General features: G+C 38.0%; 1 protein-coding gene across 3 annotated transcripts; it reads left to right on the top strand.

Moving 5' to 3' along the window:
- Positions 1 to 515: 515 nt before the first annotated feature.
- LOC108990481 (E3 ubiquitin-protein ligase BRE1-like 1) lies at positions 516 to 23,255 on the top strand. Of its 3 annotated transcripts, none has more exons than XM_018964476.2 (19): positions 518 to 983; positions 1,651 to 1,812; positions 7,597 to 7,681; positions 10,442 to 10,669; positions 10,772 to 10,933; positions 12,923 to 13,116; positions 13,243 to 13,326; positions 13,454 to 13,573; positions 13,675 to 13,861; positions 13,962 to 14,122; positions 14,192 to 14,263; positions 15,799 to 15,875; positions 16,099 to 16,293; positions 18,575 to 18,647; positions 18,728 to 18,814; positions 20,383 to 20,520; positions 20,653 to 20,855; positions 20,969 to 21,134; positions 23,008 to 23,255. In XM_018964476.2, exons 1-19 carry the CDS (start codon positions 870 to 872, stop codon positions 23,137 to 23,139), a joined length of 2,640 nt encoding a protein of 879 aa, XP_018820021.1. In that variant the 5' UTR covers positions 518 to 869; the 3' UTR covers positions 23,140 to 23,255. The 3 variants fall into 3 exon arrangements, with proteins under 3 accessions (XP_018820029.1, XP_018820021.1, XP_018820012.1); XM_018964467.2 differs by having other exon boundaries at positions 14,189 to 14,263; XM_018964484.2 differs by lacking the exons at positions 20,383 to 20,520; positions 20,653 to 20,855; positions 20,969 to 21,134; positions 23,008 to 23,255 and adding an exon at positions 19,399 to 20,339 and having other exon boundaries at positions 516 to 983; positions 14,189 to 14,263.
- The last annotated feature ends 756 nt before the right edge of the window (positions 23,256 to 24,011 follow it).

The raw sequence follows: 24,011 nt of genomic DNA, 5'->3' as shown, positions 1-24,011 counted from the left end.
CTCTATTGTGGACAGATGTAGTATTTTCTCTAAAGATCTAAGTCTTTAGAGATTTACTGTCTGGACTAGACTATGTCAATCACGAAAGTGTACTAAAAAGATATTAACGATTGTAATTGATTTACTTTTCAAATTAATTTTATAAATCCTCTCTTAATAAAAGTTAACATCCGTTTACTCAAAAAAAATAAAAAATAAAAATAAAATAGAGCTCGCGGCACAGCGGAGACCTTCTGCAACAACCTATTGATCCTCACTCTTTTATAGATAATTGATCCAAGTCAAGGCATGGTGCCCAGAGCTCTTTCCACAGGTTTTACCAATCAGACTCCGCCAAGTCACCAACTTCGCTCCCACTTCTCCGTGACGTAGTCACCAGTCACCACGTTTAGATTCCTCGAACAGGTGGACGAACACAAAGGCCGCCACGTTCAATACCAAAATTACCCTCCTAACTTTCTCAAAATTCCGTGCATGGTCTTTTATAGAATCACACAAAATCTCGCACATTTTTCTCTCTCCTACTTGAGCTTCGGAGAGGTATAGAGAAACTGGAGAAAGTGCGTCGTTTGAGAGAGAAACAGCCTCGAATCCATGCTGTAACACAGAGATAGGGAGGCAGATATAGACAGAGAGCTTTGATGCAGGTTTGGGGAAATTAGGGGTTGGAAGCTAGAGAAGAACATTATTTTTGGTGGAAAGTTTGAATTAGGGTTTTGAGGAATTGATTAGTCTAGGGTTTGTTTCTGTATTATCTAGTTTTGATATTTATATTAGGGGGGTTCTAACCTTTCAGTGGTATGGTAATACCAAATTTTGGTGTTGCTTAATGCTAGTGGAGCTTGTGGGGGGTAGATGCTAGGGTTTCCATGGGGAGCACAGGTGAGCCAGACCGAAAACGGCGTCATTTTGGCTCCATATCACCCACGGCTGCTGCTACTCCTAAGAAGCAACCTTTTTTGCCCATTTCCGAGGACAAAAAGGTTAGGAGCGTTTACTTCCGTAGTTTCTACTTTCTAATTTTTCGAAAGTTATATTGTGTAGCTCAAGAAATTTTGTGGGTTTATTTTGACTTTATAGTGTTTTGTGTATTTGGTACATGTACTTTTATCCTTGTGTTATCTGGCTTGTCTGAAAAATTTATTCAGTTGAGGTGGTTATGAATTGCTAGCTTGTTACTAGCATAGAATTTCCATTTCTAGCTTGAAACCACATTTTATGAATGTTGGATGCTAAATTGGATGACCGCAAATTTGTAGGGATCTTTTTTCTTTATTTCTGGTGGTTATTGCCTTGTATATACTTGATGTTGATTATAATATGGTGCTGTGCTCAGCATTTTTGGCTTCTGGAATTTGGTTAAATTGGTGATAGCATTGTGCTTTTAGCTGTGATGGAGATGTAAAGCCTACTTTTTTAAGGGGAAAAAGTGATCTGGCTGTTAGGATTTTGATCATACAATTGGATCACCAATTTCGGAATGACTTCATCCTTTGTCAGTTGGAACCTACATTTGCATTTTTATGACGATACCATATTAACATGTTCACACCACGCATTTTCAGCTGCTTTGGGGTTGCAAAAAGATAAATGGTCTTCTTCATTATCTTTATAGTTTTTAACTTATGTTTTCCATTTGTGGTGATGTAGCTTGATATTACTGTTCTTCAATATCAAAATCAAAAGCTTGTCCAGAAGTTAGAAGCTCAGAAGGTTGAGTCTTTTTCACTTGAGAATAAATTCTCTCTATTGAAGCTGAAGCAACAACCATATGATTCCACGTTAGCAGTGGTCAATAAGTCTTTGGACAAGGTAATAATTATTTTTGTTTATATTTTTTGATCGGTAATCAAAGATAATATATTCATAAAAATAGGCATAGCCCAGGTACACAGGAAGTATACATGAAAACACACCTAGCTAGAAGAAACAATAGAAAGAAGGAGATCATGGACACTACGTCCGTTACAAACTATAGCCCCCGCCCATAGGAACAATGTCTTAAAAAAGAAACTTTAAGCTCGTCCCTTGTTCTCTCTTGATCATCAAAACATCTAGCATTTCTCTCCCTCCAAATGCACCAACACAGGCATATTGGTATCAATCTCCAAATTGCCGCTACCTGAAAATCTCCGTGTAGTCTTGTCCAGCTAGCGAGGAAATCCACCAATCTCCAAGGCATAACCCAAGACAGTCCGACTCTTAAGAAAACATCATCCCAAACAGCCTTAGCCACCTCACAGTGTAAAAGCAAATGATTGACAGACTCCCCCTGCTTCTTACACATACAACACCAATCTAGAATAATGACCCGTCGTTTCCTCAAATTATCAATGGTAAGAATCTTGTCCAAAGATGCTGTCCAGACAAAGAAGGCTGCTTTTGAAGGAGCTTTCGTCTTCCATATACTCTTCCACGGAAATATAGACAAATCGGGGTTCGTAAGCTTTTGATAAAAGGAACTGACCGAGAAGATACCTTTCTTAGAATGATTCCAATACAACTTATCACCGGAGCCTCTTGGAATACTTACAGAATATAAAGCCACAAAAAACTCCGTAAAAGACTCCAATTCCCAGTCATGGGCTGCCCTAATGAAGTCAATATTCCATTGAGGGGTGCCATTTGCTGAAGAATGGAGAAAGGCAATCGATGCCTCCTTAGCTCTTGCAAGCGCAAAGATGGTAGGAAAAGTATCTCGTAGACAATGGTTACCACACCATATATCAAACCAAAAACGGATACGCGAACTATCGCCTACAACAAAATGTTCCTGCTCACGGAATGTCCCCAAAGACTCCTAATGTTTTTCCATAAACCCACTCCATAAGTGCCTCAAACCTCATTCGAACATCCTCCCCAAGCGTCCCCAAACTGAGAAACTATGACCTCCCTCCAAAAAGCCTCACTTTCATTTTGGTACCTCCACAACCACTTACCCAAGAGGGCTTGATTGAATTTCAGTAAGTGGCGAATCCCCAAACCTCCCTCAGAAATTGGGGTACAAACTGTAGACCAATTAACCAGGTAGAATTTGAACTCTTCCCCCAAACCGCTCCATAAAAAATCCCTTTGTAACTTCTCAATTCTATTAGCCACCTTTGTAGGAAGCGGGAACAGAGACAAGAAATAGGTGGGTAAGTTAGAGAGAGTGCTTTTAATCAAAGTCAACCTACCACCTTTCGACAAGTAAAGCCTCTTCCAAGCAGCCAATCTATGCTCCACCCTTTCGACTACATCATTCCAAATCCTTTCAGATTTAAAAGAGGCACCCAATGGTAAACCAAGATACTTCATAGGAAGTGAAGATATCTTACAACCCAAGGTAGAAGCAAAAATTTCCACATCGGGGACGGCCCCCACTGGCACTATTTCCGACTTAGCGAGGTTAATACTCAATCCTGACACTACTGCAAAGCAAAGGAGTAACGCCCTCAAGTCTTGGACTTGACCGAGGTGTGCACCACAAAAAATAAGTGTGTCATCAGCAAATAACAAATGAGAAATGTTAAGAACACCATTCCCTACCGAAAAGCCTTGGAGTAACCCACCATCCCCTCAATCATCTTACTGAGAGCTTCCATGACAAATAAAAAAAGTAGAGGGGAGAGCGGATCTCCCTGTCTTAGGCCACGAGAGGAGTTGAAGAAACCCACTGGAGAGCCATTTACCAAGATGGAGAAGCGAGTTGAAGTGATACAAAATTCTATCTATTTCTGCCATTTCCCCCCAAAACCACATCTTTCAAGTAAATAAAGAATGAACTTCCAGTTGACATGATCATAAGCTTTCTCCATGTCTAGCTTGCAAAGTAGCCCAGGCTCTTTAGACTTAAGCCGACCATCCAATACTTCATTTGCAATAAGAACCGAGTCAAGGATTTGTCTACCTTTGACAAACGCATTTTGCGGCTTCGAGATTAATTTTTCCACCACCGAGCTTAGTCTATTTGCTAACACTTTGGAAAGAATCTTGTACATCCCGTTCACGAGACTAATGGGGCGATAGTCCCTCACATCCCTAGATCCCACCTTTTTAAGAATGAGGGCTAAAAAGGTGGCATTTAGGCTCTTTTCAAAACTAGCATTAGAATGAAATTCAAGAAAGACTTGCATAAGATCTTCCTTGACCACCTCCCAACAGGCTTGAAAAAAACCCAGGGTAAACCCGTCCGGACCGGGAGCCTTATCACTTGACATACTTCTGATAACATTGCCCACTTCCTCTTCTGTAAAAGGCCTTTCTAACCACCCTGCACTGTGCTGATCTAGAATATTAAAAGTCAACCCATCCACTCTCGGTCTCCAATTATGCTCTTCTGATAATAATTGTTGGTAGTATTGTTGAATGTGGTTTTTGATAACCGTCTGATCTGAAGAAGTTGCCCCATCTACCATCAGTGTATCAATAGCATTATTCCTCCTGTGAGAGTTAGCCATCCTGTGGAAGAATTTCGTGCATTTGTCCCCCTCCTTAAGCCAGAGTACCCTTGATTTCTGTCTCCATGAAATCTCTTCCATCAAAGTAACCCTTTCAAGATCAGCAACTACCTGGTTCTTACGGATTTTGTCAGGATCAGAAAGGGATCTAGCCTCCTCCTCACCTTCCAAGTCCTGTAATTCCTCTAAAAGAGAGCGCTTTTGCTGAAGCACATTGCCAAAAACTTGTTCATTCCACTGCTTCAGGTCCTGTTTCAGCTCTTTCAACTTTTTAGTCATAATGAAACTGGGAGAGCCTTGGAAACTATAGGAAGTCCACCATTGTCTAACCCTGTCTACAAAACCGTCAGTTTTTAACCACATATGTTCAAATTTAAAATATCTTCTACCCCCATTGATGCCTCCACAATCTAAAATAATAGGGAAATGATCAGAACATAAACGGGGTAATCTTCTTTGAGCCACATCCGGAAAGTGTGACTCCCAATCGGGTGTTAGCAAAAATCTATCGATCCTCGACCATGATGGGCAATCACGGTTGTTGGACCAGGTAAAAGTGCCTCCTGATAGTGGAATGTCCATGAGCTCCTGTTCTGAAATAAAATCAGAGAAATCTCTCATGGCTGAAGTGATACGAGAAGATCCCGACCTCTCACTTGGAAAACGAGAAGTATTAAAGTCACCCCCTATGCAACTCGGTAGCTCCCACCAACTGATGATTCCCGCCAGTTCTTCCCACAAGAATCTTCTCTCTGAATCAAGATTAGGGCCATAAACCCCAGCAAAAGCCCACTTAAAGCCGTCTTCTAAGTTGACAAAAGAACAAGACACCGAGAAATCACCCACACACTCTTCCGCCCTTTCCACCACCCTTGTGTCAAACATAATTAGAACACCCCCGGAAGCACCTTTTGATGGTGGGTAGGACCACCCAATATGTTGTCCTCTCCATAAACTGCGAATTACTTGTCTAGTAATAACTTCCAATTTAGTCTCTTGTAAACATATAATGTCCCCTTTCCACTGGCGAAGTAAATTTCTAACTTGGAGCCGCTTATTAGGATCATGCAGCCCCCTCACATTCCAAGAAATTATTTTTGGTTTCATGGGACAACCATCTTCCCCCTCCCCTTACTACGCTCCCGAGTAGAACTCTTCTCACCTCCATCCTCTTTCATAGCCCAATCTAACCTTTTGAGTTCTCTTTCCCTTTTTTTAGCCGAAGCCAATGATTGATCAGACTTTGCTTGGGCATTCACCGCCTCTACAGCTGTAAGTAAGGCCATAAATTCAGCTTCAAAATCCCCATAAGAAATTCCTACCATGTGCTTAATGTCCATTGCTCTCCGGATAACCCAGTCTGACACATTGGGATGAAAGGAATAGAGTGGAGTAGGTTCCTCCTCCCTATCCCTATTAGCCGTATACAGAATCAAAGAACCAGAGTTTTCGAGAGAACCGGACTCTTCTACCACCTGTTCCAACACAATGTTTACTGTTTTCGCAGCCAGGGGAACAGAAACCAGCCCAGAAGGAGCTGACGTCTCTATCTGTGCCTCTACTAAGTCCGAAAATTCAACTACCTCCAACAAGGGAATATGAGACGGCACTGGTAGCGTATTCATCACCAGAGGGTCGTGAGGAAGGCCAGAACATACCGGCGGCGAAGTCTGAGCCACCACGAAAGGTGGCGGCCCCTTCGAAAACGCCCCGTGTTCCAGCGAAGCTTGCGCAGGGCCACTGACTTCGTTGAGGACTTCAGTGAACGTATCAGAGGCTACCGGCGTCTGCGTCTTCGGGTTCTGTTCCAGGGATACCGACGTTTGAGTCGCCAACGCGAGGATTCCGGCAGGACTAATAATCGGATCTTCAACTCTACGACCTACCGACACCACTTTAGGCAGCACAGAACTCACCGGCGGTCCCAACACTGCCACCGTCGAACTCGCCTCCACCGACGAGGAGGCCTGACCCGTCGTCAACGGTAGCGACGACATTGGGCTAGCGCCATGGGCTTCCTTTCGTCTCCACGCAGGCTTCGCACCCTGGGCTACGGGCTGCTGGGTATGAATGGCAGGCCCAGCAGAAATAATTCCTTTCCCCTTAAGCCCATTTTCGACCACAGGCCCATTACCGAGGCCTTCAACTTGGCCCCCCACAGAAAGCTTCTCCCTCTGAAGTCCCTCCTCAACACACCTTTTTAATATACCCATATTAAGTATTAATCCACCCACTTGCTTCTCCATCTCTGCCAACGCCAGTAGCAAAGTTTCCATACTTGGCCCCGACAAAGGCCTGCAAACACTTGCTTCATTGCAGAGCAGCGTCTTCACCAGAGGGCCAGAACCCTCTGCAAGTATTGGAGCTCCAGACAGAGCCTCCTTGTATGAAGAAAAAACTCCATGCCCCTGTGGTAGTGGAGGAGGCAGCGTCCATGGGTGGTTCCCTCTGTTATCCCTTCCCAAAACAGAGGAGGTCGCGGTAGCAGTAGCAGCGATTTCCTTCAACAACTCACCGAAAATCCTCCAACCAACACCTTTCCTCCCTTCTGGAATCACAAGTAAGCCACGCCGTTTCTCTTGACTAAACTCTGATAAGGAGAAGAAACTCCCATATGAGTTGCGTTGTCTCTGAATCACCAACGCATGAGAACCAGTTCTACGCGACCTGATGAAAACAGAGGGACCCTCTGAAACTATACCTTCCTCTACCATGCCAGCCAACCACCCCAAGGAGTCTTGCTCAATGAAGATGTGATTCACCGCGCGACAACTGCTCTCGGTGATTCTCCACCACCTTGCATTCGTCTTCGTAATCTCAAAACATTTTTTATCAATAATAACATTCCTACTCGAATCCATCACAAAACAACTACTCATAAAAACCTGTAAACTCTAGGCTAACCAACACTGGTCCCAACTACACAGCAAACTGGGCAACACACTAATCACCACAAGGAATTATTGCCATTGAAGAGCAAAAACACCAACGAAGCAAAAAAGTGTACGGAGAGAAAACTAGTTTCTAACAGAAAAAACAATAATATTTTTGTTTACATTGCTGTGCTCTTCAATAATCTTGGGCAGTTTTTTTTGATTTTATGTCTGCATAATTGTAGTATATTGCTTGATGGTAATTGTCTCTTTTCTGAGATCAGCTGGTGAATGACTTGGAGTCATTTTCCATCAAAACAAGAGAGTTGAGCAGTGAACAAGATGGCAAACATCTGCCAGTTATTGATGGTGAGGATCAACTGCCTTAAATATTGTTTTGTTTATTCTTTTGTGCTACTTTTATTTCATTGAATGATTAGTTTATTCTGAGTGCCTCAGAATTAGTTTTCTTATGCTTAATAGCCTCTTAGCATTGAAATTGGTTGTTTAGTAAGGAGTCAGTAAAATGCTGTTGCCTCTTCTTCTAGTACCTAATTCCTTATTGAAGTATTTTGTTTTGGTTCCATAAAAGGATGTGAAGGGTACTTTCAAACAAGAAATATTGCTAATCAGAATACCTTTCTCAAAGGCAGTGATGAGACAAGGAATCAAGTTCTCAAAATTCTTCTAATAGACTTATGGAGGACAGCTCCTTTGTGTTTATTGTGGAGTATTCAAAATGAACACAACGCGTGGAATTTTGAAGACTAGGAGATATCCTAATAAGAGTTGTAAATCACGTTGCTTAAATCATCACATGATTTGTGAACCTCCCATTAGCATATAGCTCTTCCGACTTTGTAGATTTTCATATTCTTGTTCTCACTCCCATTCTTAACTAAGTGCCTGTTTGGGATTTGTGTAGGTAATTGAGATTTTACTTGTAGAGTTTTTTAAATAATAATGTACTTATTTACTGATGAAAAATAAAAATGTGAGAGTTTTGTTAAAAAGCTCTACTATTGATAACATACGCCTAAAGCACTTTTAAAATTGTTACGGTGGTTTTCCGCAATCTCTGGAGGTGCTTTTCAACAAAATCTTCAATTTGGAGCTTTTTAAAAACATGGGGTTTTAGATTTTTTTTTTTTGATAAGTAAAAATATTATATATATCAAAAGGAGTAACCAAGTACACTGAATGTATACAAGAGAACACCTTGCCCATAATAAAAAAACCCCTAATAATCCAAAAATCCTATGAAAAACAGCCCAAAATATACCAAACCTGACCTCAACCCCAACCCCAACCCCTTGTTTCCCGTCTCCACAATGCCCTCCCTTTAGACTTCCCTCTAGTTGAGCTACCACCCTTAGCGTCGTAGTTAATTGCCCAAGAAAGACGCTGTAACTCCCTGCTTTTCTTGAAATTTGATTTGGTTTCAAGCACGTGGCTTGCCTCAATCGCAATGATTAGTTCTTTAAATTGGTCTTCACATCCACCATGTGAAATTCTCACGAACTGCTGAATCTCATTAACTTTAGGTAGAATCCAATCCACTCTTGGAGGAAGAGAGACCAGGGGAGCGACATTATCCCCAGTCCTAGTATCCAGCAGCACTCCCGACTCTAGGCATTCCTTTACACAAGGCACCAACGCCAAATCTATATTCAAATTCCATACCATGTTAGCAATTCCATTGGTTCTCTCCAATGGTATGACATCAAGTCCCTTCACCTCTGGTGACCCTTTATGTGCAACTTCAGCGGGTCCTACATCTCCTACAGACCTTGGCAGTATAGCATTTACCTTCAATTCCGACAAGGGAGCCATAGTTTTTTCGGGTACCAAGGGTGTAGTACCGACTATCGGTCTATCCTATATTACCTGAGACGAATGGCATTCCATTACTAATGTCTCTACGCTGATACAAGACGTAGACCCACTTCAAATAGCCCAGATTTCCTTTTGACCCGCCATACTTTCCTGGATTTGGTTACAGGGACAAGGCCGAATCCGATTTTCCATTTTCCTTTATATGAGTTTAAAGGATTTGGGCCTATTTTAGTCTTGTTTCTTACAACCTTGTTGCCTCCAGCTGAAAGCAGATCTATTTTTGTAGACTAGAAAGCTATCGTTGCCTTCAACTTGACAAGTTGGGTTTCCATCTCCTTTAAAGAATTATGCATTGTGACAGGCTGGTTCTGAGGTGTGATCTGCCGACCACTTTCACCAATCCCCTCACTGTGAACCCCCGAAGCATGACCCATCTTCAGAGCTGCCGCATATGATCGCCTCGCCACCATGGATGTATTTGGGTCTTTATGATTCACCTCCAAGTTGATGTTCTCATTCTCATTTTGGTTTTCCTTCTTTGACCCATCAGCAAAAAGCATATTCGTAGCTCTGCATAATTCTGTAGCAAATTTCTCACTAAGTGTTCTTATGTATACTCCCAATGTGCTTGGGTTCTGCCCTAGTGTCCTTTAATGAATATCAATGACATTACTCAGAAGGCCTCCATATTTGTAAGAACCCAAGAAACTCCAAATCAGTAGAGATGGTTGCAAATTTAAAAATTTTGTAATCTTTGAGTGAGCCTTGTTTATATTGTATTAATGATTGGAATGGCTTTCTTTGTTATAGAAACCATTTTCTAATTCAGTATATTATGCAGTAAAACCTCAAATTTCCAGTATTCATTTAAGGACTCCAATAATCAAATGGTGCTTCTGAGAGTTTGTATGTGACATGTTTGTCTTTGTTAGAGTTCCTATAATTCTCGGAAGCAGCAGAACATAGGACAGTGAAAAAATGAGAGACTTGAGATTGTGGTATTCTAAAATGTATCCTATGCTATATTTGTCTAGCCTGTCAAACATTTGTTTATGTGGATGCCGCCTTTTTTGCAATGTGATTGGCGATTCTAATGTGAAGTGTAAGTTCTCTTTCAATCAAGGGCATAAAGTTCGAACTACATGGAGAGTACCTGGAAATGTTATTACTATAATGAATCGTTGTACTCTTTATGATCGCTGCCCCCCCCCTCTTCCAGATTTTAATTTAATCATTGCCATCACTATTGTGCAAATCGACTTGTGGATAAGGCTCTTTTGAAATGCTTTTCAGATGGGGTTCCCTCAACATTTAAGGATGCTTTTCTTAGTCGACTCATAGAAACAGGTGCAACAGAGAATTCTTCTACATATAATTGTGCAAATCATGTGAAAGAAGATAGCGAAACTGCCACTGAAAAGACACAGAACATTTTACGCAACATAGTAGCTGCCATTGATAACCTGCGGTATCTAAAGGATGGATTATCAGCTGCAGTGTGGAAAGAACTACCAGAAGATGGTACGGATTAATAGGGCTAGATGACTTTCACACTTTCTGTTGTGACCTTGTTGGTCCTCAAGTTAGCCCTCAGTTCTATTCATGTACTTCTCCTTTTGCTAGGTGCAAGCAGGCAAAAGACCTCCCATGATTTAGAGAAAGAAGTTAAGAACTTGAGAATGGAATTTAGTGATCTTCATTTGAAGCACAAATCACTTGCAAGGGAATTGCAGAGACACCAAAACGTTCATGCAAAAAATAAAGCTGAAATGAAACATTTAAGAGGTAACTTTCTTATTATATATCTGGTCAGTTATTTACCTCTCAAAAGCATCAATCATATGAGTGAATACTAAATGAGAAATGTGAGTAATTTGGATGAAACATGGGGTAGACTCATTTCTCAGCAAGAAAGTGAGTATTTGAAAATTGAAAATTGAAAATTGGTTGGAATTCAGAAAGCTCACCCCCCCGCCCCCAAGTAAGCTTAAGATAATCTGGAGGCTAGTGGGGGGAGGCAGATATTGGGGCTTGGTATGCATCGATATAGGCAATGACAAATTGATACCATAAGTGTAGCAGATCAGTAGCCTGATCCGAAAAATAAAAAATAAAAAGAAGAAAAGTGTAGCAGATCAGTATCATATATATGCAATATATTTGCCCATACAGTTGCTTTGGCGTGCGTGTGAAAACTGGATTCAGTGTGTCGAAATTCAAAATGCACTTGGCATGAGTCAGATGGCAAAATGTCCTATTGTTTGTCTGCCAAGTATATGACAGTTAGCATTGTCTATTGAATGGCAAGGGTATGCTTCGGATGTAGCAATTTTGGCTATATCACTATTTCTATAACCTATAATTGCGATCCCTGAGCAGCTGTCAGTTACACCATTTACTTCTATTTGAACATTGTATTCAAAATGCATGAAAGATTAAAGTTTTTTTTTTTTTTTTGATTAGTAAAAAAGATTTTAAAGTTTTCTTGTGTCACTAAAATAGCATGCATTGGCAATGCTCTTGTATACGTCCTCTATACTTGGGTTTTTGCTTATTCTTATGACAATAAAATTTTGTTCACCAATTAGAAAAAAAGATTGAAGAAGTTCAGAATTGAAACCTGTGATGAGACTGGAATGCATGGTGTAATAATTTGCAATGATTAGTTTACTAAGACAAATTTCTTGGGATGTGAATGTAGTAGAGTAGATATTAAAGGGCTTCCTAACAATAAATTTTTGTCTTTCCTCTTTTATTATGCATTTTTTTGTAGCTTCTAATGGAGGTGTCTTTTCAAGAAAACTTTTTTTCCTGTGCTGGATACAAATTGGCATTTATGCTTTCCAGTTGCAGTATTAACATAGCCCCCTAAGCAATAAAGGTTTTCCAATTGCATTATTCACGTCATCCTCTTCTTTTGTAGATTTTCTGAATTCTCTTCTTTGACTTAAGAAAATATCTGATGAATTACTTATCATATATATATATATACACACACTTATCAAAAAAAATATATATATATATCTGATGAATTCTTGTTGTTCACTTTTCTTTTCTTTGATTTACTTATAAAAATATCTTTTGTATACCTACAGTGTACTCGGGTGGTACCCCTAGTGCTCTGTAATAATTTGTGGCAACTTTACTTGTAAAAAGAAAAACAAGGGTGATATCATGAATTTCATAAATGTCAACGCATCTGACATACTCATCCAAAAACAAAGGTCATATTCATATTACATGGCAGAAAGAGTGAAGCATATTATTTTTACAAGTTATAAATTATACATTTTTATCAATCTCACAAACGAAATTCAAGAATAAGATTAGTTGATGGACCAAGAAAAATGTCTGGGGATCAACTGCTAGCAATATTTAGAGATTTGAGCCTTCGAGCGCAAGTGTTTATTCTTGAGAGCTTCCCCCTTCGTGCGAGGTGAAGGTTGGAATTATTCTACTCTAGCTTCCAAGTACCCTCTTTTAATTTTTTTTTTTTTTTTTTGTTCACTAAAAAAATGATAGAAACATGTGTGAAGACCATGCATATGCACATTGATCCCTTAAATTGCCTACTGTCCTTCAACATAATGAGACACATGCAATTGGTACAAGTTATGCCATTCTAAATTCCAGATATTTTAAAGCCCCCTCCACCCAACCTGAAAGAAAAAGAGAACCTTTTTTTTCCAAAAAAAAAAAAGACCGGGTTGATGTAGGCATTGATTTTGATGCTCTGCTAGGCGGTGAGTGACTCAATTTTGTTGGTTTTTGAAGAGGAGTTGGAGGTTGCACTTTCAGAGCTAGAAGAAAATAATTGCAATTTAGCATCTCTGAAAGCACAGAGAAATGCTGCAAAAGGGGCATTTTTCCCTATCTTGAATCTAGGAAATAATCAAGGTGCTGGAGATAGAGTTAGAGATACACAAAAGGATCTGCATGATATGGAATCCACTCTCAAAGAACTAACAGTAAGTGTTGACTTGAGACAATTTTATTCCTTTGTCTTGGACTTTTTTTTTTCCTCTCTTGGTCAGCATTTTGAGAAAATTTTAAACTGGAAGAGACGTGCACATTAATTGGGTTGAGCTCCACAGGACCAAGCTTCATGTCGGCTTACAGAACTGAAAGGTCTTCATGATGAAAGGATAAAAATATTGCAGCACTTATCTAGTTTGCAGGTCACTTTCTATTACATTGATGTCTCTGCTGGTGTCATACTTGCAAATACTTCTTTCTAAAGAATCATTTTGAATAACAGTTCTGTTTATCCAGTCACATAATTAGAATGGGGATATTTCATGACAGAACATGTTGAAGAATGTTAAGTGTATTTCCTCTTCCAATGCTTACCTCCTGGTGAGAGATCAAACAGAAAAGTCAAAATCAGAAGTTTTGCAGTATCAGGCCTTATATGAAAAACTACAGGTTGTAACTGGTCGGTAGTTTCATTTATGCCTCCATCCGTCATCTTTTTTGCAAGGGTTTTGGTTCTGAAGCTTACCATACTTTTTCCTTGGTGATTGTAGGTTGAGAAGGATAACATTCTGTGGAGGGAGAGAGAATTGAATATTAAAAATGACATTGCTGATGTTTTCCGAAGATCATCTGCCGTTGCTGATTTCCGAGCTGCTGATCTGGGGATAGAGATACAGAAACAGATTGAGGAGATTAATATGATTGAATCTAAGCTAAAAGAGGCCTCAAGAGAACCAGGTTATAATAAACATGATGCTTTTCTTTGATCATTGAACATGTGCTACTGCATCTCTGAAGGGTTATGCTGCAATAATGATGAAGATACTCTGTGTTGCAGGAAGAAAAGAAATCATTGCAGAATTTAAAACCTTGCTTTCTTCATTTCCTGAAGACATGAGCATTATGCAAAGTGAACTAAGTAAATACAAAGAGGCTGCTTCAGATGTTCATTCTCTCAGGGCTGATGTCCAATCTCTTTCTTGTATTCTTGAGAGGAAGGTTAGTATTCTTATCTGTTCAGTCATATTCTTAGATGCAGTTGAAGAAGCTCCTTTTTTCTCTTAGCAGGTGAAAGAATGTGAAGCCTCATCTGCAAGATCTGCTGACCAAGTTGCAGAGATGCAAAAGCTGCAAGCTTTGGTACGATATGTTCTTTCTCTTGTATCTGGATGCCCCAAACTGTCAAATGGATATATATGTGGAATTTCCGTGAAATATTTCTCATTTACATTTTCACTCGTTCAAGAATTGTACAACTTACAAATGACGTTTTTTTGGAAGTTCATTTATACTGTGGAGGTACCAGTTTGAGTATGTGCTACTTATTGGGGGAAAATAGCTCTGTACGATAATTTTATAAACTTGACCTATACAATGACATTTGTTTTAAGGATACTTTTGTTAATAAGCTAAAAAGGGCACTAGCCAAGTACACATGGAGTATACAAGAAAAAACCCTAGACAGAAAAACAAGATGCATAAACTTGTGAAAACTAAACTAGAAGGACAAAAAATGGCACCCATCAATTGGTAAAGAGCATTCAAAAAGACTTAAGATCCATCATCGACTTCTCAATGTCTTTGAAGTTGTGGCTATTCCTTTCTCTTCAGATACACTACATTGAGTGACGCAAAATTATTTTCCGCAAATATTTTCTTTGGTGACTCAAACTTCCCTTTCCAACTCCAAAATAGACCCACCTGGTGAGGCATAACCCGAGCTAGCCTGAAGAGGCCATTTATCAAACTCCATAGAGAACTAGCTATCTCACAGTGAAATAACAGATGCTCTATGGTCCCCCAATCCTAATTACACACACAACATCAGTCAACTATGACAAGATGCCGTTCTTAGGTTGTCCACGGTGAGGTATTCCCTAACACTAGTTGAGGCTAAATATCCCCTTCTCAGGTGGAGCCTTACTACACCATATGTTCCTCCAAGGAAAGGTGGTGCTATCATGGGAAAAAAGGCATCTGGAGAAAGATTTAACTTCAAACACCTCTTTTTTGGAAGGGCCCCAAAACATGTTCTCACCTCCCACGTCAACTTGGTAGAATATACCTGATTTGTAAATTGTCTGCTACCGATGCTTCCTTGAAGTGTGCTATATAATTAAGTGGTTGGTTCCTATACCACACACCAAACCGAATAAGTGGCTTCAAAATCTGATATTGCTGCTTCAAAGGAAGGCAAAGCAGGCTGAACTACAAGAGTGCATATGGCAGCTATCACACCCATCCCTCCTAATATTTTTCTAAAGACCAGATTCCCCTGCATCACAACCCCGTAGTGTTTGGAGTGAATTTTTTGATCATTGAACACAGGCTCCTTGGAGACATGACTTAAATGAGGAGGCCATCCTCTCACTGGAAGGAATAGCAATTATGGGGAACTATATGAAGTAGAATTTTTTTGTAAGAATCCTATGCCTGTTGATGTTTTTCATTGATGTGTTTTCACTTCCATTCCTTTATCTGTACTGATGCAATCTCCTGTTTGGTACAACACATTCACGCTGTGAGCAGAGTTGTTTTCTTGAGAAAATTATGTTATTTGTTTTCATATTGAATCTTTGGTTTCAAAGGGGCCTGTTTGACCCGTTCTTTATCAATTGAAGTATACAATCTACCAATGATTTGGCTTTAGTTAGTTTTCCTGTTTTCTTTTTCAGGTCCAAGATTTAAAAGAAAGTGATAGGGAGTTAAAGTTGATTTTGGAAATGTATAGACGTGAATCCACTGATTCAAGGTTAGAGATTCTGCACAGATCTTTTTCCTTTAGTTCACATTTATAATTTGATATGCTTATGATTGCATAATGTCAATATGGTCTAACAACTAAATTCTGCATAAAGTAAGTTTTGCGCATTCAGCTCAATTACTTTTTATGGGTGGCTTGGATAATGTGAGGTATATTAGTTAGTGTGTGGTATCATGATGTCACTGTTCTTAGAAGCTTATAAGATCTGCAGGGATGTCATGGAAGCCAGGGACTTGGAATACAAGGCATGGGCTCATGTCCAAACTTTGAAATCCTCTCTTGACGAGCACAACTTGGAATTGCGAGTCAAGACAGCAAATGAGGATGAGGCCATTTCCCAACAAACACTTGCTGCAGCAGAAGCTGAGATTGCTGAGCTGAGGCAGAGACTAGAAGCTTCTAAAAGGTTTGGTTTACTATGATGAGGCAAAACATTTTATTTGACCTGCTGTTACTGTTGAACCTTCTTTTTAGATTTTTTTAACGTTTTTTCAATTCAAATATCTTCTATGAAAACCATTGTGTGCATGTTACTCTCTCTCTCTCTCTCTCTCTATATATATATATATATATATATCTGGGTATCTGGAAAGCTGCTTTCAAAAAAGATCCCGACAGTACCTGGGCTATGCCTCTTTCATATCAATAAAATAACTTATTACTTATCAAAAAAAAAAAAAAAAGATCCCGACAGTAGATAACTCTATTAATCTTAGAAAGGTCATTGATAGGTATGTTTTGTGAACCGAGTAGAACCTGTTTTGCTCCAATGGTTTTTCTGGAGAGCTTTTCCTGGTAGTTGTTGTTCTTTTCCCTTTATACCTTTATTTGGGATATATAGGATGAAGCTTGGGTGGTGGTTGATATGTTGTGGAGTGTAATAGTTTGAATGTGGCTCTGTTATAACTAATGCAAGCTTTTGTGAGGAGTAGATATCATAATGTTTATGGTTGTTTAACAACCAGGGATGAAACTTAGGCTCTGTTTGGCAACACAATTGTTCTCAAGTATTCTTAGACATTTCCTTTCCAAACATCACTCAAAACACAAAACACTTTCAATTTCAAATCTTCAACTTTTTCGTCTAATCATTACCTAATCATTACAACTTTCCTAAACTCTCAAACAAAACACAAAAAACAATGCTACTTTTTCAAGTTTCAAAATAAAAATAAGATTAAAAAATAATATTCAAACAATTTTTAACTTTATAATATTTTTATTCAACTTTTTCTCTCATTTCTCCAAACCCAATAAAATATCTTAACTCAAACCATTTCACTTCTATTCACAGATATACTGAGATATTCTAAGTATCCAAATTGGCCCTTAAGCTTTTGTTTCTAGGATAATGTTTTGAACATTACACTTTGATTGGATGGCTACATCAAGTGTCATTTTCTTTTAGTTTTTTGGATGTTTTAAATCTGGGAGCTATTTGTAATCTTCCAATAGAAGGCCCAAACCACATGGCCTATATTCCAAAAGAACTAGTCAATGATACAATTGGAGCCCCATTGGAACCTTATAAAGAGTAAGAAATCATTCTCAAGCAATGTGTGATCTCATTCACCACCTATCCTTATCCTTATCAAATGGGGTATCTCACTATTGTTACATTCTATTATCTATTTTTCTGTTTTCTCTTGTACCTGGGCTATGCCCTTTGTGTTTTTTTTAATGAACTATTTGACTACTCGTATAAAAAAATATTTATGTTTAGTTGTTCTCTTGTATATTTCTAGTTTACTATGGATCTGCGCTTTGGCATGTTGAATGTATTTTTCTTATCAAGAAACAACCATTAGTTGTTACATTGTTGTGAGAGCTTTGTGTTACGTAAACCTGGTTGGTATTGTGTTTGAAAACTTAAATGCTTCGTTTTATCATTTAGGCCCCATTTGGTTTCATAGATGGTCTCATCCCATCTCATCTCAACATCCACCATTCAAACACAACACTCTTCAATTTCAAATTTTTAGCTTTTCAATTTTTTCATCTAATCATTACCTAATCATTACAACTTTCCCAAACTTTCAAACAAAACACAAAAAACAATTCAAACTTTTCCAAAACAAAAATAATATTAAAAAAATTATATTCTAATAATATTTTAACTTTATAATATTTTTATTCAACTTTTTCTCTCATTTCCCAAAACCCTATAAAATATCTTAACTCAAACCATCTCACTATTATTTACAGATTTCTCATCCCATACGTGTAACCAAACAAGGCCTTAGTTTCCTGATGATCTAGAATATTGTATGTTATACTTTCTTATGTAAGTAATAAAGCTTCCCTAATAATGCCAAAAAAAAAAACAAAAGGTGCATCCAGGTACACAACGTGTATACAAGAGTCATCTATTTTGAATTAGAAAACGGTACAGAAAATCATAAAAACTTAACCTACTAAAGTCTTTAGAGGCTTTCAAAAGAAAAAGAACATAAACTCAGAGTTTTGAGCTCCTTCAATGTCCATTTGCGATCCTCAAAGTTCCTCCCGTTCCTTTCCCACCATGTGCACCATACTGGGCAAGTAGGAATCATGTTCCACACTACTCTTCTGGGCATGATCCAAGTAGGAACCATTTACGTCCTATTTGACCATTGGTTTTTTGTTGTTTAAACATGATAACGGTGTAAAAGAAGTACTTTAAAAATTCAAATTTAATTCTGTTTCAGGGATATTTCTAGACTTACTGATGTCCTGAAGTCCAAGAATGAAGAAAATGAGTCATACTTATCTGAAATAGAGGTTAGTATCCTGGAATCTAAAAAATCTGGGGACTTATAAACAATCATAAAATTGATTTAATTAATGTTGTTTTTCTTCAGTCAATTGGACAGGCATATGACGATATGCAGAATCAAAACCAACATCTGTTGCAGCAAATTACAGAGAGAGATGACTATAACATTAAGGTAATTTTCTATCACGCAATTTTCTTTTAGGGGAAAATACACAAACTCCACTCGAACTACCACCCAATTTGAAATCACTTGCCAAATTATCACCTTCGGCAATCACCCTTCAAACTCTCAAAAAATGCAATGTACCCCCCTTTTTCCCCTAAAATAAAAAAACTATTCTTAAAGAATCTTAAGAAAAAAAAGACAATGCCCTATTACATTCAAAAGAATTAGTTTTTAAGAAAATAAATTTTTAAAAATAAAAAATACACTTATAAGAAAAACATTTTTGAAAAAGCTGAATATTTTTTACAGAAATAAAAATTAACTTTTAAAAATAAAACTGGTCTCTTAGAAAAGGTTTTTTAATTTTTAATAAAAATGATTTTTTAGAAAACATTTTTAATTTTTAACAAATTAATCTCCAGTTTCTCTTGGTTTTTTAACGTCTTTAAATATTTTTTTACAAATTATATATATATTTTTACTTTTTTTATTTGATTGCGTTTGATTCTATTATTTTTTAAAATTTAATTATTTTATAAAGGGTATTCATGTCAATATTTCTGAGGGTGTATATTACAATCTTTTTGTAGTTTGATGGGGTGATTTCCAAAATTGATAGTCTCGGGGGGTGATTGCAAATTGGGACATAGCTTGATTGTGGTTTGTGTGTTTTCACTTTTTTTTACGAGATGATGTAGTATTTTTTGTTCCTTCAGCTGATATTTCTTACTCTTTTGGTTTTAGGTAATGGGTTTAATTCTTGTTATGGATATTAAGTTGTCAGATGTGTGTCATTGTTTTGGTCTAATATTACTGCTCTTACCCCAATAATGTTCATTCTTGATTCCAGAAGTAATGACCATTGCTTCATGAGCCATGGTCCTGCATAAACTATCCCACTATATGGGGTTAAGAGTGATTGTTTTGTATATGTCTGTAATCTAAATCAACTCCCTTTTGGACACCCAAACAAGACTTGATTGACATGCTTTGGACATGTATTGTTCTAATGAAAGATGAAAAGTGAGGGGTTGTGTTGTTTATATCTCATTACAAATAGCGGATTTTTGTTTATGTTCACATGCCCTGCTTGCTCCATATATGGAATTGGTGCTAAGGTCAATCAGGGTTATTACAACAGCCGTCAGCTTATGAAGATGTATGTTGTTTAAATATATAGGTAGTAGGTTCTAATTGTGGTATTAGTGCCAGGATATACGTTGTGGTCCTTTCATACGTTCATAGAACTTGTGTAACTGCATTTAAAGCAAGGTGTTCGAGCTGCATATTGCTGCTACTACAAGACATGATGCATTTGCTGATGATAGACTTGCCCTGTAAATTTCATCATGTTGAGAAACTTTGTGTGTTTTGCCTTGAGTTAAACATTGTACAGCTCTTGTATATGTGGTTGAGTTTCACTTAAACCTATAGGCTATAGCTAGTATTTGTTGACTTTCAGACCTCTGAAACTTCTGTTTCATCATTCATTAATTGGTATGTTACATTGTGGGTTAGCTGTTTATGTTGTTCTGTATATAGAATGTCAATTTATGAAATAAGTGTTTGTTCAGCTGGTATTAGAGGGTGTCAGGACAAGGCAGCTTCAGGATACTCTGATCATGGAAAAACGAACCATGGAGAGGGAGGTTCAGCAAGCGAATGCATCTCTCTGCTTTTTTGACATGAAAGCTTCAAGGATCGAAGATCAGGTATTTTGAGTCATAATTTTGGATTTGAATTGATAACAACAGTGTAAATATCTTGAGTTCAAATGACGCTTCCACTTTAAAATTTTCTCATAACAAAGGAATATTTTGAGTCAAATGTGCTTTGCTTTGCAGTTGAAAATTTGCTCAGAACAAATTCAGAAACTCATAGATGATAAGCTTCATGGTTCATTTACCTTGGAAAGTACACATAAGAAATTGTTGGATGTGAGAAGATCATTTCAGCAGGCACAGGAGTCACTAGAGGAATCACAATCTAAGGTTGAAAAAAGTCGAGTGGAGCTTGTGGAGCTGCAGATAGAACTTGAGAGGGAAAGGTACAGAAAATATTGTGCTTCTTTACTTCCAATTTCTGCAGTGTGTGGGTTTACCTGTCAAAAAAAAAATTCTGCCGTGTGTGGGTGGTGATCAATTTTTCATTCTTGGTCAGGTTTGACCAGAAAAGAATAGAGGAGGAATTGGAAGTTGTAAGGAGAAAGGCTACACGTCTTAAAGCAGAGACAGAGGGCTCATCAATTGTTGAAAAGCTCCGGGAGGAACTTAGAGAATATCGGGATATTCTGAAGTGTAGCATCTGCCTTGACAGGACAAAAGAGGTAAATAAATATTTGATCTGCAATTTTATTATTGTACGGGCTTTAGTATTGTTTTTATCTTGGAGTAAGTGGTTATTGAAGTATGGTTCCCAGTTTAAGAAGTGGATTTGTGAAACACGGAAAATGGAATTTTTCACCTGAAATAGGTTTAATGATGTGGATCACGACTGCTAGTTCCAACCTATTTCACACCTAATAAAGGGCAGCTGAAAACAGTTTCCCCAAACTTTGCTTAGTGCTTGGCTAACAATTTACAGGACACATTTCATACTATATATATGTTGAAAGAGGGTAAGTTTGTTTTGGTTTCATTATCTGCTACACATCCAAAAAACTGTCGAAGATGAATTGGTCGACCTTATTTTTTGCCATTTGGAATTTCTATTTGTTCTATTTCCAAACTGTTGTTTAGAATAGGACAAAAAAAATTATATATAATAACTAGAGTTAACATTTGGTGTGCACTTTAATAATCCTATGCGAATGATTAAAAAAATGGGTAGTTTGAGTTTCATGTTCATTCTTTTTTGTATTCTTGGAGACGAAAAGAGGAAAAAAGGAGAAATCCCAAGTGTTACTGGTGTTGCATGGCAGTTTGTGTTGAAGGCTGCAGATTTTTGTGATTTGCATATTGTTATGATCTAGTAGTATATAACTTGTCCGAAAAAAAAATAAAATGATTTCAGCCTCGGTAAAATAAAAATCCCAAGTCCTAACCCCTTGGCCCAAGTGGTGAAGGCCTTGATTTGGGGTATCACTCCCTTCAAGGTCCAAGGTTCAACACCTCATGGGTGCAAACAATCATTTGGGGTCACACCTCCTGGTGAAAAGCCAGTGATTTAACCAGTTTCGTGTAGAGAAACTTCCGAGGGTGCGGTGCACTGGACTGGGATTTACTTTGCAGGGGTAGGTCCGAAGGGCTCTGCCTTGGAGAGGTTTCCCGACATAAAAATAAATAAATAAATAAATCCCAAGTCCTAGGTGGGGGCTCAACCTCGTAAAATGATAGCAATTGAGCTTTGATGCTTCAGCTCCGTTTTTTTTCATGCATTTGGCAGATCTACCTGTGCAACACAAGTGAGTTAGGAACAGAAGCTCTTTCCCTTTCCTCCTCTTCAGGGATGTTGTGATTGTGCAGATTGGACTAGGGCTGGTTTGGTTACACAACCAAACCATCTCATCTTATCTCATATAATCATTACAACTTTTTCAAACTCCCATACAATATAATAAACAATTTAATTTTTTCAAATCCCAAAACAAGAATTATATTAAAAATTTATAGTATAATATTATTTTATTTAACTTTCAACAAAACATCTCATCTCATCTCATCTGAACTGCACAACCAAACGAGGCCTTAGGCGAGTAGTACTTGGAGAGGCTACTAAATAACTATGGTTATAGTTTTTATGAATTGCTTGATGCAGATGTCTATTACATTGAGGTTTCCTGTGAATAGTCTCCTAAGATCATCTCTTTCCAATTAAAAAAATGTGAAATAAAGATCTTCAATATTGTTACAAGTGTTCCCCCTTGGGTCAAGCTAGAATTCCACATAATGTGATGACGTCAAGTGTGTCCTACTTAACATTTATGCTTTGTTCATTTCTCCTTCTCACGGAGAGAGAATATGGTGTCATGGTAACTTTGGATTAAGGGAACAACTGTTGGTCTATTTACTGGTATTTTGTTGTGCTTTGATGGATGATAATAAATACATATAATTTTTACCGATCAAAAAAATATAAATACATATAATTTTAACGCTGGGTGCTTTCTAGGGGGATGGGATGGGATGGGCACGCAAGTATTCCAGTATGTTTGGAATGAAATCATTGTCTTTGTGTGATTAAGATCTTTTTCCCTCCAGGTTGTGATTACAAAATGCTACCACTTGTTCTGCAACCCCTGTGTGCAAAGAATTATTGGAACTCGGTACCGCAAGTGTCCGACATGTGCCACAAGTTTCGGGAGTAATGATGTCAAACCCGTTTACATCTGACAGGAAGCTGAGAAAACTTTGTTTCCTGATTCTTTATGAGGGGCCTATAACGATATGTTGTGGGGGCATAAGACCTGTTGCACGTGATTTGAGGCTTGATATGGATACAAACAGGTTCACATGTATTGTTATTTAGAGAATTGTAGGAGTAACATTGGCAGAACCCGGTCAAGTTCTTGCCCTTTTTTATCCACCAGTGGAAATCATCTTATTTTTGCTGGTTCTAGGTTCTAGGTTTTATTATTATTATTATTATTATTATTATTTTACTATTGTTTTGAATTTTTAATTGTATTTATTATGTTTGTTTTCTCATTTAACTGCTTGGAGCCCCTAGAAACTAGTTTAATTTGTTGCAGATTAATACGTTTTGACCCAATGCTTATTCCTTGAGACCTTGGAGGATATGCGTGATCAAATGAATTGTTATGCTAATTTTCATTGAAGCAACCTTGCATACGCCACTGGGGTAATAATATGGGATGTCGGATTTCTTTTGTTTCTTTTTGGTCCAAGCATTTCTTTTCACCTTGAAAGAGCTTGTGCGGTGACATTAGATTTTGGCTTGTGCAGTTTTTTAAGTGCATGTAGGTCAGACCTTTGTCAATTTCAATTTTTGTTGTTTTTAGAGCAAGTTATCTTGGTCTGTATAATTGTAGCATGGCACTGTACTCAACAGTAATGCCATTGCCAGGTATTATTTTATCTGAAATATCAAAGCAGTTCCTATTTTTATTATTGTTTTCAAGACACGGAAGTGATTTCTTCTTTTTTATTTATTTTTTATTTTTGGAACTTTGAGGTAAGAGTCGGCTTGATGACCCCTTCCTACTGTATTGATTTGCCCCTTCATTGTCTACCACATAACATTG

This window comes from Juglans regia, chromosome 5, assembly GCF_001411555.2.
Source record: "Juglans regia cultivar Chandler chromosome 5, Walnut 2.0, whole genome shotgun sequence".
Classification (NCBI taxonomy): domain Eukaryota; kingdom Viridiplantae; phylum Streptophyta; class Magnoliopsida; order Fagales; family Juglandaceae; genus Juglans; species Juglans regia.
The sequence above is the reverse complement of the archived record's forward strand: the minus strand, read 5'-3'. Positions and strand labels throughout refer to the sequence as shown.

Bases quoted from the DNA above. Each gene is read 5' to 3' on its own strand.
- LOC108990481 (XM_018964467.2), top strand. From the start codon at position 870: ATGGGGAGCACAGGTGAGCCAGACCGAAAACGGCGTCATTTTGGCTCC. The intron at 1,813-7,596 runs GTAATAATTATT...TTCTGAGATCAG, and splicing joins TCAATAAGTCTTTGGACAAG to CTGGTGAATGACTTGGAGTC. The intron at 10,934-12,922 runs GTAACTTTCTTA...TGGTTTTTGAAG, and splicing joins TGAAATGAAACATTTAAGAG to AGGAGTTGGAGGTTGCACTT.